The sequence below is a fragment of the Penaeus chinensis genome, chromosome 39 (genome assembly GCF_019202785.1).
Source record: "Penaeus chinensis breed Huanghai No. 1 chromosome 39, ASM1920278v2, whole genome shotgun sequence".
Taxonomy (NCBI): Eukaryota; Metazoa; Arthropoda; class Malacostraca; order Decapoda; family Penaeidae; genus Penaeus; species Penaeus chinensis.
In genome coordinates this window covers 20,930,793-20,950,792 of record NC_061857.1, presented here as the reverse complement: position 1 = coordinate 20,950,792, position 20,000 = coordinate 20,930,793, and the positions used below count along the sequence as shown (strand labels likewise).

The window sequence follows — 20,000 nt, the reverse complement described above, 5'->3', positions numbered from 1 at the left end:
ATCCTTTGGTAAAAGTAGCGCCCCCGGGTGGGCTCGAACCACCAACCTTTCGGTTAACAGCCGAACGCGCTAACCAATTGTGCCACGGAGGCTTGGAAAGAGAGTGCAACTTTGCCGTTTTGATGCTTTTGTTTATTAATATAAAACTGTAAAGTATTTTTTAGCGAGTCTAGAATAATTGTAGAGTAGAGATATATGTGAGGAAGTAAGCGAGCTTGGGCTATGGAACTCTTTAAATGTGATTATATTGAGAGCATTATTTGTTATACTACCATATTATTTAGATGCGTGTGATTTCAAGACAATGATTCATTTTTAGATAAATTAATGAATAAATGACAAAATGAGAGGTTCAGCACACGACAATGAAAACGTCTAGTGGCCTATCAAGATTATATACTTTGTACACACCATTTATATTTTTAAATTATTTCATAGATAAATCATACTATAAAACCGAATTGTAAGGACAACAGAAAAGATATCTTTGATATATAGCTACGCCAAAATAGATTCATTTGTTTTAATGATATTAAATCCCAACAGATGTCGTTAGTATTCTTTAGTCAGGGTTACTGATTTCAGCACCTACGTTAATTAATGTTGTTCAATGAAAGAATAAAGTAAAATGAGCGTTGTATATCGTATGAACGTAGTTTGTGTGTATCTTTTGAAAGGATTATTATACTTCTGTCAAATTTTATTCTACTGAAAATTTTGTAACAAGATAGCAAAGTGTACTTATCAGCCAAAACCGAACACTTCTGCCAAAAAAGAACACACGGGCATTAAAAAAAACACCAATATTAAATAAATTCACCAATCATAACCCAATCACAAGCAAAACAAACGTTATCGCTAGACTATAGCAAAACTTGCTTGGATCTAGCAACCTCTCCGTCTCCTCCAGCCTCAGCATTGGCAACGCTGTGGGTCCGGTCATCTGTGTTTTGGTCTCGAAGGAAAAAGGTCGAAGATGGAGCCCGAAGGAGCGAATAGTGGCTTCGATTCCTTCATCCGGAGTGTGAATAACGTCTTGGAGAAGCCGGTGACATGGTTCAGAGGTGAGGAGTTAGGATGCAATGGAGTATGGGGCGTTGATAAGTTGCAAGAGGTGGAGAGAAAGACAGTTGGTTTGTTTCGGCGAATCGGGGCCGGAATATGTGTATTTTGATATATTTTTTATTATTATTGTGAGTATTTCATGAGGTATTGGTGAACTGGTGTGTAGAAAAGTTGTTTAGAATATATCTCAAATAGTAGCTATTATTTCAATAATTCTAATCTTAAAAATTAACCCAGTGATGCTTCCTTTAAAAAATGACTTTATATTAATTTGTTGCCGTAAATATTTTCTGCTAAACGCCAAAAATGTAAACCTTAAATGTTACTTTACATCTTTTATGCCTAGGTGTAGTGTTCGTTACGACTGTTACCTTAGTCTTTCTCTATCTCTGTAGTGCCCTTTTCAGCAACATTAGCCATTATCTTTGTGTAACAGTATTAAACATGAGCGTTTGTGTGTAGTGTCAAGACTCCTTGCCTCCATTTTGACATGTTATCTCTTTTTCTGCAGAAGCATTGTTTTTTTGCCATTTTCCAAGGTCTATATTTGTCATTTTATATGCTGTATAAGAGGATAATAGATGGTATCCTTGGACAGACTTCACGTCATCTCTCTAGGTAGTCTGTAAGTTACAGACTACCTAGAGAGAATTATAGTATAATTCTGTACAATAACAGTAACATTATTTGAATCATTATTTTTGGTAAATCTTCACAATATGGATATGCGTGCCAAAGACTAAGTCCCAAACTCCACATCACAAAATCTATTCAACAATCTAAGTTGCCAGAGGGGAAGGTTGATAGGGGACTCAATCTTTTTTTTTCTATAATATTCAATTTTCTGTGATACACTTCTGTACTGGTCATGGCAGGCAGGAATAAGATCCTGAGCATAGAAATCGTGTCTCCCCTACAGCTGATGCTCTTCCTGTCATAACTCAGAGGGTACATTTCATACTCATTTTACTGATGGAAATAATGCAAGACCCTCTTCCTAAATGCCCACTGAGGTTAATCACCCTCCAAGAACTTAATGCACTTGTGGAGAGTCATTCCAGTCACCCTGGCCTTCAGCTGAAATTCTCATGACAGCATATTCATGTCACCAGGCCTTCAGCCAGATTTTTCCATGAAGGCATATTTATGTTGTTCAGTCTGCAGCCAGATTTTCTCATGGTGTAATCATTATACCATCTGGATTCAAGGGCTTAAAGATATCTGCTAACAATTATGAGATAAAATCACATAAGACTATATTTATTTCTTAGTGCATATATATATATATATATATATATATATATATATATATATATATATGTGAAATTCAGAAAGATATTGATAATCAGAAAGAAGTTAGTGTGGTTATACTGAGGGTAAAATGATATGAATACACTCCCTAGATACTAAGTCCCCAACTCCATGTCACAAAATTAATTAAACAATCTACATTGCTGTGATTACTTGCCTTGCATTAGCCAACTAATCAAGTATTCAAAGACAAGTGTTTAATCTAAAACAAATGTGGGTTGTGGTAGTACTATTTTTTTGTACAGATATCTAGGAAAAGCAACAGTTGACAGTAGCATAAGGTTCTGGGTATTAACTCGATACCACCTGGGAAATTCTGTGCTCATATAAAAAAAAAATTGTGAAATGTCTGCACATAGATGGCTCTGCCAGTGCTTAGCCAGAAAGGAGTCGGTTAGTAGACCTTGTGACCTTACCTGATTTCACCTTTCCTTGAATTGGTGGGAAAAATGTTCTTTTTACTAATGCTATGAATATTGATGGTGTTATTTTTATAATAGACCTTATTATTACTATAATGTTATAGATATTAGTAACAGCAATACAAGATAACGTAAAATATTTTTGACAATCAAAGAAAAGGGTAAACAGGTAAGACAGGCATTACTCGTAATTGGCTCTTGGTGACTTGGTACTTGTGGAGGAATCTGTGTGTGAAAATAATGGATAAATTAAAATCACGGTGGGCATGGCATGTATGTATATGCCATCCCAAGTGGTATCGGTTAAGCAGCCATTACTTAATTACATTCTTTGCACTATATTCTTTGGCATGAATGGTTTTCAACTGAGTGGTGTGATTCTGAATATGAACAGAAATTAAAAATATAAGTGACATACATGGGCAACATGCACAACTGAACAAGGTCAAATGTTTGATGAGACATTCTTGCTTTGAATGTCTCAAAGCAAGGTAAGAGAATGATATGATTAAGAATGACAAGGAAAAGGTGAATGGATATGAGCTAACCATCAATACTGGATACAGAGATAAAAGAAAATATTCAGTGACATCTTTTAGGCCATAAAAAATAGTAATAAACAACACAGGACATAGCTGCAGTGGCCAGCTATGAGTACTACCTATTTACTTACCCCTTTTCCTTATTATTATTATTTTTTTAATATACTACAGTGAACACACAATTTTCTTGGTGACATTGGCTTATTAAACAGTAGTAAATATACATATAGAAACTCTGAATTGTGAAAACTTTTTGTTACACTTCTCTGTTTGCATAGTATTACATCATGTTTATTCTCTTAATTGTTAGAAAAATAAATAAAATACTGTGGAGGACTGAAAATCAGTTTATTTTTTAATTAAGAAATAGATATTCTACCCATTTATAAGTTTATCTGTTTTTTCTGTTGAAGCATTTGATATGTTATGATGGCTACTGTGGTGTTTTCTATTAAGATTTTTTACTATGCAAACTGATGGTTGCTAGATGCTCACAATATGGGAAACCAAGAGTTAGTCTTCTTAGATTATTATTATTATTTATTTATTAATTTTATTTATCTATTGATTTATTTATATATTTTTTTCCTCCTCAGAATCGGTGGTGGTCAAAAACAGAGAAGACTATCCCTGGTATCACCGCCAATTCCGCCGTGTCCCGACGATTGACGAGTGCTACACCGACGATATTGTCTGCTACATTGAAGCAGATGAACAGTTCAAGAGAGACAGGTAAAGGGCATGAGGAATTTACATTTGCATTTAAATTAATTAAAGGGTTGTAGATACAAAAGGTTGATTGGTACTGGTCTGAGATATATGTGTGTGTGTGTGTGTGTGTGTGTGTGTGTGTGTGTGTGTGTGTGTGTGTGTGTGTGTGTGTGTGTGTTGTGCTGTGTGTGTGTGTTGTGCTGTGTGTGTGTGTTGTGCTGTGTGTGTGTGTTGTGCTGTGTGTGTGTGTTGTGCTGTGTGTGTGTGTTGTGCTGTGTGTGTGTGTTGTGCTGTGTGTGTGTGTTGTGCTGTGTGTGTGTGTGTTGTGCTGTGTGTGTGTGTGTTGTGCTGTGTGTGTGTGTGTTGTGCTGTGTGTGTGTGTGTGTGTTGTGCTGTGTGTGTGTGTGTGTTGTGCTGTGTGTGTGTGTGTGTTGTGCTGTGTGTGTGTGTGTGTTGTGCTGTGTGTGTGTGTGTGTGTTGTGCTGTGTGTGTGTGTGTGTGTTGTGCTGTGTGTGTGTGTGTGTGTTGTGCTGTGTGTGTGTGTGTGTGTTGTGCTGTGTGTGTGTGTGTGTGTTGTGCTGTGTGTGTGTGTGTGTGTTGTGCTGTGTGTGTGTGTGTGTGTTGTGCTGTGTGTGTGTGTGTGTGTGTTGTGCTGTGTGTGTGTGTGTGTGTTGTGCTGTGTGTGTGTGTGTGTGTTGTGCTGTGTGTGTGTGTGTGTGTTGTGCTGTGTGTGTGTGTGTGTGTGTTGTGCTGTGTGTGTGTGTGTGTTGTGCTGTGTGTGTGTGTGTGTGTTGTGCTGTGTGTGTGTGTGTGTGTTGTGCTGTGTGTGTGTGTGTGTGTTGTGCTGTGTGTGTGTGTGTGTGTTGTGCTGTGTGTGTGTGTGTGTGTGTGTGTTGTGCTGTGTGTGTGTGTGTGTGTTGTGCTGTGTGTGTGTGTGTGTTGTGCTGTGTGTGTGTGTGTTGTGCTGTGTGTGTGTGTGTTGTGCTGTGTGTGTGTGTGTGTTGTGCTGTGTGTGTGTGTGTGTTGTGCTGTGTGTGTGTGTGTTGTGCTGTGTGTGTGTGTGTTGTGCTGTGTGTGTGTGTGTGTTGTGCTGTGTGTGTGTGTGTTGTGCTGTGTGTGTGTGTGTTGTGCTGTGTGTGTGTGTGTGTTGTGCTGTGTGTGTGTGTGTTGTGCTGTGTGTGTGTGTGTTGTGCTGTGTGTGTGTGTGTTGTGCTGTGTGTGTGTGTGTTGTGCTGTGTGTGTGTGTGTTGTGCTGTGTGTGTGTGTGTTGTGCTGTGTGTGTGTGTGTTGTGCTGTGTGTGTGTGTGTTGTGCTGTGTGTGTGTGTGTGTTGTGCTGTGTGTGTGTGTGTTGTGCTGTGTGTGTGTGTGTTGTGCTGTGTGTGTGTGTGTTGTGCTGTGTGTGTGTGTTGTGCTGTGTGTGTGTGTTGTGCTGTGTGTGTGTGTGTTGTGCTGTGTGTGTGTGTGTTGTGCTGTGTGTGTGTGTGTTGTGCTGTGTGTGTGTGTGTTGTGCTGTGTGTGTGTGTGTGTTGTGCTGTGTGTGTGTGTGTGTTGTGCTGTGTGTGTGTGTGTGTTGTGCTGTGTGTGTGTGTGTTGTGCTGTGTGTGTGTGTGTGTGTTGTGCTGTGTGTGTGTGTGTGTGTTGTGCTGTGTGTGTGTGTGTGTGTTGTGCTGTGTGTGTGTGTGTGTGTTGTGCTGTGTGTGTGTGTGTGTGTTGTGCTGTGTGTGTGTGTGTGTTGTGCTGTGTGTGTGTGTGTGTGTTGTGGTGTGTGTGTGTGTGTGTGTTGTGCTGTGTGTGTGTGTGTGTGTTGTGCTGTGTGTGTGTGTGTGTGTGTTGTGCTGTGTGTGTGTGTGTGTGTTGTGCTGTGTGTGTGTGTGTGTGTTGTGCTGTGTGTGTGTGTGTGTGTTGTGCTGTGTGTGTGTGTGTGTGTTGTGCTGTGTGTGTGTGTGTGTGTTGTGCTGTGTGTGTGTGTGTGTGTTGTGCTGTGTGTGTGTGTGTGTGTGTTGTGCTGTGTGTGTGTGTGTGTGTGTTGTGCTGTGTGTGTGTGTGTGTGTTGTGCTGTGTGTGTGTGTGTGTGTTGTGCTGTGTGTGTGTGTGTGTGTTGTGCTGTGTGTGTGTGTGTGTGTGTTGTGCTGTGTGTGTGTGTGTGTGTTGTGCTGTGTGTGTGTGTGTGTGTTGTGCTGTGTGTGTGTGTGTGTGTTGTTCTGTGTGTGTGTGTGTGTGTGCTGTGTGTGTGTGTGTGTGTTGTGCTGTGTGTGTGTGTGTGTGTTGTGCTGTGTGTGTGTGTGTGTGTTGTGCTGTGTGTGTGTGTGTGTGTTGTGCTGTGTGTGTGTGTGTGTGTTGTGCTGTGTGTGTGTGTGTGTGTTGTGCTGTGTGTGTGTGTGTGTGTTGTGCTGTGTGTGTGTGTGTGTTGTGCTGTGTGTGTGTGTGTGTTGTGCTGTGTGTGTGTGTGTGTTGTGCTGTGTGTGTGTGTGTGTGTTGTGCTGTGTGTGTGTGTGTGTTGTGCTGTGTGTGTGTGTGTGTGTTGTGGTGTGTGTGTGTGTGTGTGTTGTGCTGTGTGTGTGTGTGTGTGTTGTGCTGTGTGTGTGTGTGTGTGTTGTGCTGTGTGTGTGTGTGTTGTGCTGTGTGTGTGTGTGTGTGTGTTGTGCTGTGTGTGTGTGTGTGTGTTGTGCTGTGTGTGTGTGTGTGTGCTGTGTGTGTGTGTTGTGCTGTGTGTGTGTGTGTGTTGTGCTGTGTGTGTGGTGTGTGTTGTGTGTAAATTTTGGACATGCCTTGCAGGTACATATATCTGATTTTACTTGGATTTAATTATGCTTTATTAAGTGAGTTTTACCATGATTAGGGCAGTTCATTATGTTAACATGATGTACACTGCCATATTCAGTGGGACAGTTGCAAGGCTAATTTTAGAATGCTAATTTCTTTGGCTCATAAACTAGTTACAGAACAGGGTTTTTTTTTTTTTTTTTTTTTTTTTTTTTTTTTCTTTTCATTGCTTGAGTATAAAACATTTTCATGCTAGTATGAAAGGAAGTTCATGTTAGAAAGGGTTGGAAACACTTTTCATTATGAGAAAAAAAAGTGTCTTTTAAGAAAAACAATTTAAAAAATGTACTAACAGACACATTATTTTGTTTTTTCCACAGAATAGCCATTAAGTTTGTCATTACACAGTTTTTGAGAAATTTTCTTTCCCACAGAATGGTTGACAATGAAGTCCTGAACATTCTACGTCAGCGCAAGGAGGACTGTGTTATGTACGAGGGTGCAGACAGCAAAACTAAGTGTGCAAAGATGTTGGAGGATTATGACAAGGCAGCTGAAAACTGGTTTATTAAGTGTAAGTTCTGTTCATGGGTCTAGATGACTTAGCTAGTTTATTTAAGTGGTCATTTATTAGTGTAATTAACCTGTAAAGTTCCAAGGATACTCATGTATATTTGTACTATTGTCATTTGATCAGAGCCAGAACAATGAAGCATTGCCTCTCAAAAGCAGGCTTGTTGTTTTCTTTCTTTGTTTCGTTTTTTCTCTTTCTCTCTTTCTTTCATTTTGTCAGTCAGTGGTAAGTAGGTAGTGTGAGAAAATTAGTCTATTACCTTTTGGGAAAGTTATCCCACCTACACTCCCTGAAGTCACCTCCATTTCCCCATTCCTTGTATTGCTTTGTACTCCCTGTCTCCCTTGTGATGAATGAACCTAGCAAGTATAAGATAAGATTTCTCCTAAGGTGTGGTATGTTCACTTTTCAAAAATGCCTCCATGGCACCATATCCTTTATATCCTCTTGCCCCCCTGAACTGAATATTGGATATACCAACATGAGACGTGCAATTTCTGGCATAGGAATGTGAGCTGTAGAAACTTCACAGATCAAAATTGCTTTTTGTGGCTGGGAAGGAAGGAGAGCCCAAGGAATTGTGGCCAGTAACTCATTGGGTCCAGATGCTTCATTGCCATCCCATGGCCCAAGATATGGCAGAGTAGGCTTACTGGAGTGGCCACTCTGATGGGTGTATAACTTGTATGTACACAAACACACGTGTATGGTGACAAGACTTATTTTCCTGTACAAGTGTTTTTATTATTTATTTATTTATTTATTTGTTTATTTATTTTTTGTCATTTTCTAGTCTCTTTGTCATTTGATTTGTTTTATCCAGAAAGCAGTAGAGTATCTTTCTTGCACAGACTCCATATCATCTCTCTAGGTAGTCCATAACTCAATGCATTAATGATAATTGTAAGTAGCATTTTGTTATTTGTTTTATTATTATTATTATTAACAATAATAATGATAATAATATTATGCAATACATAAGGTTTCTGGGCATGTAACTAGTCTCCCTCCCTGGAGCTGGCACTCTTCCAGTAATGGCTCACGGATCGTACATTCTGCTCATTTATCAATGGAAAGAATGCAAAAGGCCTTTCCTAAATGCCAGATGAGTAATCACCCTCCAGGAGCTTTGTGCACTCTTGGTAAGTCATGCCCATCACTCCAGCCTTTAGCTGAAATGCTCACAATGGCAAGTTACCGTCCCCCTGGCCCAAAGCCAAATTTTCCCTATGACGGCATGTTCATTCACCTGCCTCTCTAACCAATGTTTTTTCATGACATGATGATCATGTCATCAGGATCATTGGGAAAAATTCATGAATACAGGGAAATTCAGTTGTTAAAGTCTCTATTTAGTTTACAAACAGAGATCTTGTTCTTCCGAGAATATCGACATGACTATAATGTTGTTCTTGCATTAGTTTCTGATTGGTTTACTGAATGTCCTGACAAATCCCTCTTACTTGCCCAAATGCAGACTGAAAACTGTTAGTTGCGAGCATCTGGCATGTATAAACTCATGAAAAAAATTAAAAATAATATTAGCTAGTTGACATTAGGTCTTCTAACTAATACAGTAATGTAAATTAGCAAACTTTTTACTTGTTTATTAGGTTTTTGCTATAAGAGTCTAATTCAACCTGAGTACTTCTCAAAGGTCATCCACTGTTGAAAGTGTGATGTAGTGAGTAACAGTGTGCAAAACATGACATGTAACCACTGGCAAATCTTCCATTTGTCAGTTACTTGGTAGAATAATTTTTTTACTAGTTATGGAAAGACATCTGGCTGTGTACAGTGTCTGTACAACCTGACCTGTCATTTATAGGGTGGTTTAGACTGATTTTGCAGGATCTTGCCTGCCAGAGGTATAGTTCTCTCTACAGATAGTGTGGTATGGCATGGAGGACTAGCAAAAACAAGTGTTATAAATTATTGACTTCTCATGACTTAGTTTTTTTCAACACGCTGTACATAATACACTAATCATTTAATCCTTCCAGATGGTGACCTAGGTGCTTATGGCAATGTGAAAGATGCCTACATGAAGCAGAAACACCGCCTTATCTGGGAGCGCCGTCATGGACCTGTGGGCTCAGGAATGAAGAGTGCCCTTTGAATTGTGCCCTCGGAGGACATTGAAAGATAGCATTAAGTAGGAACCCTGATATTCCAAGGTTGTCACTCTTGATCTAAAAGTGATTGGGTTTGAGTAGATGGCGAGGTGTTCATCCTGTTTAGGGTTAATCTTTGTATGTCACTACATGTAGAGGTTGACAGTTTTCATTCATACTGTGAACATGGATGTGTTAAAGAAGTTTGTCATTCAATCAGATGGACAACAATGCTTTGTAAAACCATCAGAAGCTGTACATAATAAATAGACTTTATTTGATGTGTGTTTTGCTTTTATTTGTCTTCGTTCCATATCGTATTCTCTCTTAAAGGTCTTGGCGTGGAGGGGGAATCACTTGTAAGTTTTAAGAGAAAAGTTTCCTGGTATGAGTATACAATAATTTTTTATTTCTGTCCAACAGGATGTTAAAAGTATTTTCTCTCATTACCTACTGTCTACTTCAATGGTAATCTAGGAAACTTAAAGGGTAGATTTTTTTCCTCTTATAATTTTTTTGTACAATTCTTTATTAATTTACTGAATGCTGACTTATGATATCACTTTCTTTTCTTTTTTAGCATTTATTAACCCAACATCTAGGAAATGTTGTGTTTAGGCACAAAGGAGTCAGTTAGTAGATCTTGTGACCTCATCTGCTTTCAATTTTCCTTGAATTTGTGGGAAAAAACTTTTTTTTTCTTGCAGACAGGGCCTGCTGATAATTGCCCATGGAAAATGTCTTTAAAATTCCTACCGAAATAATTCCTAATATTTTCCGTGTTACTTTTTATTATTCCCTCTGAAAGAAAAACTTGTAATTTTCCTGTTCAAACAACACTAACACCAAGCTGTTGGGGAGGATCCTATGACCATTTCCTTTTCACATACTAGTAGTACTTCAAAACCTGGGATACGATGACCCAGCCAAAATGACAAGTCAGTCTGATCTATTCAACTGGAGCTATATGGTTAAAGGAAACACTAGAAATTTTGTTTTAAAAGCAGAAAATTTTATTTTTCCCACCTATATATTCTTTTTTTTATTAACTCGGAAGAGGAAATAGAAGTACTTAGACCAGTATTATTTAATTTTTTCCTACCTCCTGCATTATATATTCAGCTATGCAAGAAAAAAAAATGGTGTGATGCTGTTATTTTTTTCTATAGACATAATTATTAGTGTTATTGACATTAACAGCAATACTAGGTATCAGAAAATATTTCTGAAAATCAAGAACAATTGGTGAGATAGGTAGTACTCATAGTTGGCTCGCTTATGACTTAAAAAAAAAAAAAAAACTATTTAATAAATAGATGTATATAGGTTCCCACTTGCATTTTGATGATTCTAATATTCAGAATTGATATTTCTTTTGTTATATTACAAAATATTTATATAGTGTATAATTAAAAAAGGGGAGAGATTTAATTTATTTTTATTTGTTTCTCATACGGACAAAGGTTAATTTTTTTTACATTAATTTTTGTCAATATAAATATTTAACAATGAAAAGATCATATATAACCAAGATATAAATTAATATAATTATACCTTCATTAATTTGAGCAGTTTGCTCAGTGTTTCATTAAAAATAATGTGCATGTAACCATTTCTGCAACAGAGGAGCTACTAATGAATTTCCTGATGATGTAGAGTTAACCTATTTCTGTGCAGCCGATCTCCACCCATGTGCATTCTCAAAGCCGTTCTGTTGGAGGTTATAGTCTGTTATAGCCTCATTGATCTCCTCTTGTGTGTTCATGACGAAGGGACCGTACTGGGCTACAGGCTCTCCGATGGGCTGGCCTGTTGGAAGAGGAAGGGAATACTTTGGGTGATTGACAATGCTATGGCCTGTCACGCATGTGGAGGGGGAGGGCAGTAGGACAAAATCTCTATATTAATACAAGATTCAAGTTAATCTCTTCTATAAAGACCCCCCCAATCCCTTGCCCGTTGTTGTCGTGGGGGGGCTTAGGAGGCGGAGACTGGGACCCAATGCTGGGGAACTCCCCAACCTTGGGACTCAGCCCTCGACTCAACAAATTTTGCATGGTCTTTTTTTTTCCCCTCCCACTTTTTCGTTTCTGTTCCTTCACCAACCCCTTCTACTATCCACTTCCTAAGGTGTGAGAGCCGTGCTGAAAGGATGAAAGGCTGACTTTGTGCCAGTCCTGAGGGAGCCATGGGCACGGTATTCCCCTGCTTTAGTTGTCTAGCCCTTACCCCTCAAGCGACCCTGAGGGGTGGACCATTTCTCTCCCCAACATACTCCAGGCTTATCATGGCCAACAGTGAATAACCATTAACCATTAACCATACCATTATTAGAGGCAACTGCCTCTTCATCAAATAGCTCCACCAATTCAAACTCGCCCGATTCCCTGACCCCAGACTCTCCTTTGACCACGGCTCTGAACACTACAACTAATACCCCCTCCTCAATGCCGACTAGTACAGTATCCACCCTAATCAACACCCCAGGAGACATTTCTCCCAACATGCTCAACTTCAACAACTATACCCCCACAACCTTCTTCATCAACTACCCCATCCTCCCTTATTACTACCTTACAACCTTATTGTCCACCTCCCCATAACACTACCTCCCTCAACACTACTCCCTCTTCCACATGCCCCCGTCCTTCTACTACCCCCATCTCTACAAAATTCTTAAATAATCTATTTAGCCCAGCCAAATGGGACCGATTTTCGTGATCCCTCCCACAACTTCTCACACTTTCTGCTTTGACAACCTGTTTTCATTCCTCAAATGCATATACATCCTTCACTTGATCTAACCCCTATACATTACCTTACCCAACCTTAACCCATTTACTCGTCAATTCCTTTGCCCAACTTTGACAACTAATCACTAACTCAACCACCCTTCACTACCATTTACTATAGTGCTACATGACCTTAGATGTCTAGCACATTTATTTTGCTTTTAACCATTAATTAATTAATTCTTCTATAAAGATTAAAAGAAACCCATTGGATGAGAACTTGTGGGTTGTGACCTGCCATCACTAGGAATCTATTATATTTTAGCCTTGTATTTTTTTCTCTATTAGTAATAATGATTTTTATTTTTTAGCAGTGCAAGTTGTTGATGATCCTCATGGTCCATCAAAATTCCTATGCGGTAATTCTGTTACATACATAAAGGATTATCTATCATGGTCATCATTACTGTAATATATAAATGTAAATGGTAACATGTGACAGGTAAATTAATTGTGCAATTTCATAAAGAAGATAAAATTAGAGAGGGAAAAAAAAGATTACTGGAGAAAGGGGAAAACAGAGAAATAACAGAGATGAAAAGCGTAGCAGAAATGGAAATAAAGAAAAGAAAAAATAATAAAATATGAGAGAGGAAAGCCTAGCAAAAAAAAAAAAAAAAAAATCTTCGACCTCCACTCACCTGCAATGAGGACGAAGTGCGCCTTGTCAGGACCCATATTGGTCACCTGGACGGAGTCACCCTCACCGAGAACGAGTGTGTGGTGGGCCTCACTCTCCACGTCCTCCTCCTCATCTTCACTTTCTAGAAAAGGGAAAATCCATTAATAAAAATAAAGATGAATAAATAAGATATAAAATGTGTTGATAAATGTCATGCATTCTTGGAATGTACTGGATCAATATGACCATGCTGGTGGAATTCATACAAGATTTCGCTGGTATTCAATACATGAATATACCTGCAAATATCTGGTCTCAAGTGGCTTTCCAGTTCACGCCTGACTTAACCTTACATTCGATATCAAGAATAAACCAGACATGGCAAGTATCAACATTTTACAGTCTCTGCCACGCATTCCCCGCAATCCTTTGCTCGTTGTTGTAGGGGGCCAGGGAGACGGAGACTGAGGCCCATTGTAGGGAATCAACCCTGCCTTGGACCCCAGTCTTTTGCACGGTCTTTTCTTCTCCTTTCCTTTTCCGTCCCTTCTTCATCCCCTACTTCTGTCCACTTACCCTGATCGTTTACCATTACCTTATTACATAATCTGTCCCTCGTTCACTCACTCACTGTCATATCACTATTCATCTAAAACTATATATACACACACACACACGCGCGCACGCGCGCACGCACACACACACACACACACACACACACACACACACACACACACACACACACGCACACGCACACACACACCACACGCACACGCACACGCACACGCACACGCACACACACATACATACACACAACACATACATACACACATACACACACACACACACACACACACACACATACATATATATATATATATATATATATATATATATATATACACAGGTATGAATGAGAAAACAATGTAGTAGGAGTTGCAATTGATTATATGATCACAAACATTACATATACAAGTAAGACTATAAACTGAATATATTCACCCAGAGCTGATATGTCCCCTAGTGTAGGGCAGCTCCTATAAAATAAATGATGGGAGCCACCACAATTTGAACATGTTTAATTGCGCAAGGAAGTTTGAACGATCATAGCTAGGTTGGGCACACGGAGGGACAGCGGGCTATGGAGCAACAATGCTTAACAGGATGGCCAAAATGCCAACATTTCTGACTGGAGGGGGAGGGGTCGATATGACCGGACAGGGCAGGACTCTCCACTAATATAAACTTCATGGGGGATGTCATGTCTACGGAACGTAATTTTGGCAATATATTTGTAGGATTTTCGGCGGCCTCTGGGCTTGCTGCGAAAGGGACTACTTCGTTTTTGGACACATTGTTAGAATAGAAGGGTTTATCAAAACAAGGGGCTGTAGGTGGATTAAAAAAAAACAATTCCACTTGACTGGACTGGAAAGCTTATTTAAAAGATTTGTAAAGGTGGAAGTCGTTGAAGGACGAGGTCAGGAGGAAGAGTGAGTGGTGTTGAATCTCAATGTTAATGCGCAGGACGCTGTAAGCGCATATTATGCATGTATGGCTGGTTGATGGGGGTGGGGGAAAGGATTAAGGTAGAAGTGGCATTGTTTGAGTTTGTGAAGGTGCTTGTAATGTTATATGTTCGTTTAACTTGTCAGTGAAGGGTCTGAGTGTTTCAATTATGTGTTGCCTGTTCCAGTCGCATGTGGTACACGGAAAAAAGAGTGCTAGTAGGGGGCGGTGTTGGTGTGGTATGTTGGTGTGAGTTTCGAGTGCTACGTGTATATGCTACTTGTAAGTATTCCTATTTGTTCATGTCCATAAGGTTGCTTGTGATCTTGTACATGATTGTAAATCTGTGTGCTTGTCTTCGAGCAAGTCCATATTTATCTGATTTTTTTTTTTTACGTGAGTTATACCAGGTGTACGCGTGTAATTGTGTAATAAACCCGGCAGCCCTAGTGTTGACCTGTTCGAGCTTTCCAGTGTTATGTTTGCTACCTACAATACTCAACTGTTGGGCGTACAAGTGTGTTGTAAGCTATGTGTTTGGCGTCTGGTACAGTTCCTGAGGAAAAAGTGATCCAATGAAGAAGTGGTCCTGTGATTGCACAATTCCATAATTTAAAGGAGGTGATATTTGCATAAAGCCAATCTACAGGTACGTTGTATGAAGTGAGTGACTGGGTGAAACTAAATTGTAGGATAGGAGCAAGGGGAAGGGCGCAAGAGTTCAGGATTAAGGCAGGTATCTGGTCTGGTCCACTGGCTTTGTTTGGGTCTAGTGTTGTCAGTAATTCTGGATGCCGTTATTAGAGATGTCAAGTGGGGGGATTGGAGGGTAAGGGCTCTCTGATATGTCGGGTGTATCGACATCTTCGTTTGTGATTGGAAGTGTGTGTTGAGTAAGCGTGTTTTGTGTTCTGGGTCGGAGTGTTGTTGGTGTCTTTCATGGCTGTGATTGCCGTAGTGTCTTGTCTGCGGGCCTTGGGAGAACTTAAAGAAGCGTGTAGGATCGCTTGCGATGTTGGTGGAAATATGTTCGTGTTCCGCTTTCTCTATGTTTTGGGGAAATGTTTTTGGAAGGATTTGAAAGCGGTCCAATTCCCCGGTGTGCTGTATGTTTGCGGTGTGTGTCTGCTTGAAGATGTTTTCGGCGTAAGTGTTTTTTCCGTGAATGTGAGTAAAGGGTTTTATGTGGGTATATGTATAGAAGTAGTCCATGCCGTAGTGATGCCCTGCGTGATTGTCTGGTTGGTCTGAGGTCTGCATCAACGAGGACAATGTCATAGGCACTTTGTCCTGGGATAACCTTGGAGCTTGTTATGTCTAGAACCTCCTCTCTATATTATAACTCATCCTCCAGAAATCAAACTTTTAAAATCCCTTTCCCCTTTCTAAACTTACGGATTTTAATCATGCCAGAGAGGACATACAAAAACGCATTCCATGACTGTGGCACTTCCTGGATGAGTCTGGCGCCCGGCTCCTGCTCGAAGTCAAGGTAGTAGACGGGGGTGTGGGTTCGCACGGGTGACTGGATGCCCATGCTCTCTCCTGCGATCACTGTGGGGATGAGAGTAAGTAGGGTTTGATGTTATTTGATGTTTCTATTTTTCATCGGATCAAAGGTAATGTATCGCCTGGATAAACTAATTCTCATCCGTACATCTTTCTCTTGCTTGCTTTTGTTATACTCGGTACAGAGGCGTATCGAAGGAGGAGGGCAGGGGTTGCCACTCCCTCCTAGTGCTCATTCTGCTGGCAAGTGCTTTTCTTTAAGCTAATTTTCATTATATTTTACTGGTTTAAATCTTTATTTCGATGCATTTGGATTGAAGAAATTCAATGTATCTGATTAATCCGGAGAGCAGTAACAAGTTCAAGGCTAAAAACTTATCTCAAATTATTTAGCTTAATTTTGGCACGTGGACAGTACTGTTATACTATTATACATATTACTCACAACGCCGTGATTGCCCTCCTGGCTTACCTTTGACAGAGGTCCCATCTTGCGTCGTGCTCGGTATTTCTGTTGCCAAGAGCTCCTGATAAGCTGTGGGAGACGAAATGTTAGTGGTTCTGCCGATGCGCGCGCGCGCACACACACACACACACACACACACACACACACACACACACACACACACACACACACACACACACACACACACACACATGAAACTATATCCATAACGTAAATTTCGAATATTACAAAAGTTCTCCAGTAAACCAATCTACTTTAGCCGAAATAAAGTTACCCCATCAGACAAAACAAGATAATCACAAATCCTAATAAAACTTAAAGGGGAAAAGAAAGACAAAACTGCCAAAAGAAAGTACCCGGCTCAATTAACTTCTCCGCCTTGGGAAGGTTGACCCAGAGTTGAAGGCCTACATTCTCTCCATCGGTCGCCGGCATCTCCGAGTGGACAACGCCGCGTCCTGCCGTCATCCACTGCAACGAGGCGGGTTACTGTTAGTCGAGGAATAACGTACGAGTAGAGGACATAGGCTGAATTAAGTCTCTTCTTGGTTTCATATTTCTGTTTCTGTTGTGGTTTCTTTTTTCTTCCGTCTCTTTGTTCTTGTCCTAGTTCGTTTCTCTTTTTTTTTTCTTCTTCTTTTCATCAATCTGCGTATGTAGTAAAACTTTCTCTTCTTTCTCTTTGTTTTGATCACTTGTCTGGATTAAGCCCTGTTTACCTGTCTATCTCTCTCACCCTCCCTCTTTCCCATCTTTACTCTTTACTCTCTCTCCCTCTCACTTTCATTCTCCAATCACCTATATTTTAAACAGCAACCATTGCCACCATGGTTTAGGTGGACATGGTGGCTGCGTAGACTGGTCGAGTTTAGGAACACAAAATGTCAATACCTTACTAACTTCGGCTGTAGTCAGTAAGGTCTGATTCTGTTTGTCTGTCTCTCCCTCTCCCTTGTTCCCACTCTTCTCCATCCTGTTTCCTGTGTGTGTGTGTGTGTGTGTGTGTGTGTGTGTGTGAGTGTGTGAGTGTGTGAGTGAGTGAGTGAGTGAGTGAGTGAGTGAGTGAGTGTGTGTGTGTGTGTGTGTGTGTGTGTGTGTGTGTGTGTGTGTGTGTGTGTGTGTGTGTGTGTGTGTGTGTGTGTGTGCGTGCGTGCGTGTGTGCGTGTGTGCGTGTGTGCTCTCTCTTGCTCTTTCTCTTTATCTTCCTCTCTCTCTGTCTGTTTATCTTTCTCTGTATGTCTCAGTCTGCCTGGCTGTGCCTGTCTCTGTAGCTTGTTCTTGCTCTGTCAGTCCGTCTGTCAATCTTTCAAGCGCGTACACATGTCCCTTTTAGTTTTTTATCAAGTATTTCTTCCCTTTTGTCTCTCCTTTGCATCTCTGCCACCTCTTTTGTTCCCCTCCCCCCCCCCCGTCCTTCTCACTCCCGGTCTCTCCCTCGCCCTTCCTCTCCGCACCGGGTCAGATAAGCCCCGTGTACCCAGCAGCCCCTTCACAATTGCCAAAAAAGGTTATCGAGTGAATGACGGTGAGATTATGCCTCCAGGATTTCCCAGGAGATCGGCTGATAAAATTAAGTATTAAAAAAAGGAACTCAGTATTCCTGTGCATGATGCATGAGGGTGCTGACATGCATATTCATGATAAGGAAGTATGCTTTCAATGTCTTTCATGAATGATATAAGAATATTTCGAGTAAGGGTCACTAAAACTACTGTCCTTAGAATTATCATCATTATTATTTTATATAATATTACTATCATCATTTTACTAATATCATCATTATTTTTCTAGGAAATATTACTGATATATTTATCATTACAAATATGACCGCTGAATACCTTTGATATACACTACTAATCGTTAAGAACATCATAAACCATCTTTGATATGTTTACAACCATGACTTTGACGAAAGGTTATGCCGTTCACATCACCACTACCACGATTGCAATAGTAGCAATGCTACTACGCCGTCTATCATCATAAAATATACTACTACGACTATTATTACTACTACTATTGACTGGATAAAACTGGCTATGGAAAAGACATCTGTGAAAGTATACTTTAATACGTGCTATTTGGTGCACGAAAGAATGTAGCTTCGAAAATATGGCGGATATTGATCTGGGGGAACAATGTTGAGGTCAAGAGTCACGATCTGTCATAGTCACACACAAACACACACACACACACACACACACACACACACACACACACACACACACACACACACACACACACACACACACACACACAGTCTCACAAACATAGTCACATAGTCACACTCAAACACAGATAGAGAGGGAGAGGGAGGGAGAGGTAGAAAGAAAGAAAGAAAGAAAGAAAGAGAGAGAGAGAGATTGAGAGATGAGAGAGAGAGAGAGAGAGAGAGAGAGAGAGAGAGAGAGAGAGAGAGAGAGAGAGAGAGAGAGAGAGAGAGAGAGAGAGAGAGACAGACAGATAGAGAGAGAGAGAGAGAGAGAGAGACAGGGAAAGAGAGGGAGGGAGGGAGGGAAGGAGAGGGAGGGAGGGAGGGAGAGACTGACTGACTTTATAGATAAAAGACATGAGTGTATTTACACAGATCTTGCATTAGGAAAAAGCCAAGCGTGACATGAGAAACAGAAAATATTGAAGTACTTAGTCACCCTGTCTTATCAGTGAGGCTTGAAGAGCATTGCGATGTGCCGGTTACTTTCATAAATGAATTTCAAAAAAGAAAAAGGAAACCAAAGATGATGTATGGGTTGGAATATCCGTTTTATTGGGGGAAGAATATTATGCATCTATGAACGTTAGAAAAGAAGATAAGGAAGAAAGGGCGGGGGGACCAAAAGTAATATTACGATATATTGAAGGATAGTACAAATGGTAGTGATAATGGCGGCGATGACTATAAACACACACTACTACTCGTACTACCTTCCATTTTCACGCCTGAGTACCACTTCCGAATCATAATACTTGAACTATCATTACTACAAGCCACTAACAGTCTTCCCATTTTCTCGCCAACATCCACACACGAAGCAGAGAAACCTCACCTGCAGATCGCCCTTCGAAATGACACCCTGATGGCCACAGAAGTCCTCGTGTTTGACGCCGCCCTTCAGGATGTATGTGACCGTCTCGAAGCCCCTGTGGGGATGGTCTGGAAACCCCGCGGGAGGTCGGACTCGGAACTCGTCCAGCATTAGGAAAGGGATCGAGTCTCCTAAGCTGAGAACATACAAATTATCACCATCATTATCATTGTTATTATTATTATCATTATTTACTTATCTATTTATTTATATTTATTTGTGTGATGATAGTGGATATTGTGACTGTTTAACTCGACTGGTTCTGACTGCTTCTAATTGTACTGTTTATAATCAGCTCGTTTGGTTGAAATGGTTCCGATTGTTCTGGATATTGTGGTTCATTAGTCGAGTAGGTTCGCTTATGCCTGGCTAGCTTGACTGGATTGGTTATGATCAGTCAATTCAATAAGATTATGGCATTTGTTTCCATCATATGCCTGGCTGGTTAGATTAAATTGGCTGGCTCGTACGACTAGGCTGATTACAAAGGCTGGTCTGGTTAACTGTTCGGTT

The 20,000-nt window shown here is 40.3% G+C and overlaps 2 protein-coding genes and 1 non-coding gene across 3 annotated transcripts in view; 1 reads left to right on the top strand and 2 right to left on the bottom strand.

Annotated features, from left to right (window-relative positions):
* Nucleotides 1-18: 18 nt before the first annotated feature.
* Trnan-guu lies at nucleotides 19-92 on the bottom strand. The gene has a single exon. It is a non-coding gene; the product is annotated as a tRNA-Asn (tRNA).
* An 813-nt stretch (nucleotides 93-905) lies between these two features.
* LOC125046635 (NADH dehydrogenase [ubiquinone] 1 beta subcomplex subunit 10-like) lies at nucleotides 906-9,784 on the top strand. Its single transcript, XM_047644474.1, has 4 exons — nucleotides 906-1,064; nucleotides 3,937-4,072; nucleotides 7,250-7,389; nucleotides 9,393-9,784. Exons 1-4 carry the CDS (start codon nucleotides 977-979, stop codon nucleotides 9,506-9,508), a joined length of 480 nt encoding a protein of 159 aa, XP_047500430.1. The 5' UTR covers nucleotides 906-976; the 3' UTR covers nucleotides 9,509-9,784.
* Nucleotides 9,785-10,942: 1,158 nt separating this feature from the next.
* Nucleotides 10,943-20,000, bottom strand: part of LOC125046875 (pirin-like) — a 14,569-nt gene continuing 5,511 nt past the window's right edge. Inside the window, exons 3-8 of the mRNA XM_047644873.1 lie at nucleotides 19,449-19,623; nucleotides 16,758-16,872; nucleotides 16,408-16,470; nucleotides 15,822-15,980; nucleotides 12,937-13,059; nucleotides 10,943-11,312 (exon numbers count right to left, since the gene is read on the bottom strand). Coding sequence (XP_047500829.1) covers nucleotides 11,167-11,312; nucleotides 12,937-13,059; nucleotides 15,822-15,980; nucleotides 16,408-16,470; nucleotides 16,758-16,872; nucleotides 19,449-19,598 — 756 coding nt within the window. The 5' untranslated portion in view covers nucleotides 19,599-19,623 and the 3' untranslated portion in view covers nucleotides 10,943-11,166. The remainder of the gene's footprint in view (nucleotides 11,313-12,936; nucleotides 13,060-15,821; nucleotides 15,981-16,407; nucleotides 16,471-16,757; nucleotides 16,873-19,448; nucleotides 19,624-20,000) is intronic.

Excerpts from the sequence above, each read along its gene's own strand:
- LOC125046635 (XM_047644474.1), top strand. The coding sequence starts at position 977 with ATGGAGCCCGAAGGAGCGAATAGTGGCTTCGATTCCTTCATCCGGAGT. Across the intron at positions 1,065-3,936 it reads GCCGGTGACATGGTTCAGAG|AATCGGTGGTGGTCAAAAAC; the intron begins GTGAGGAGTTAG and ends TTTCCTCCTCAG. Across the intron at positions 4,073-7,249 it reads GAACAGTTCAAGAGAGACAG|AATGGTTGACAATGAAGTCC; the intron begins GTAAAGGGCATG and ends TCTTTCCCACAG.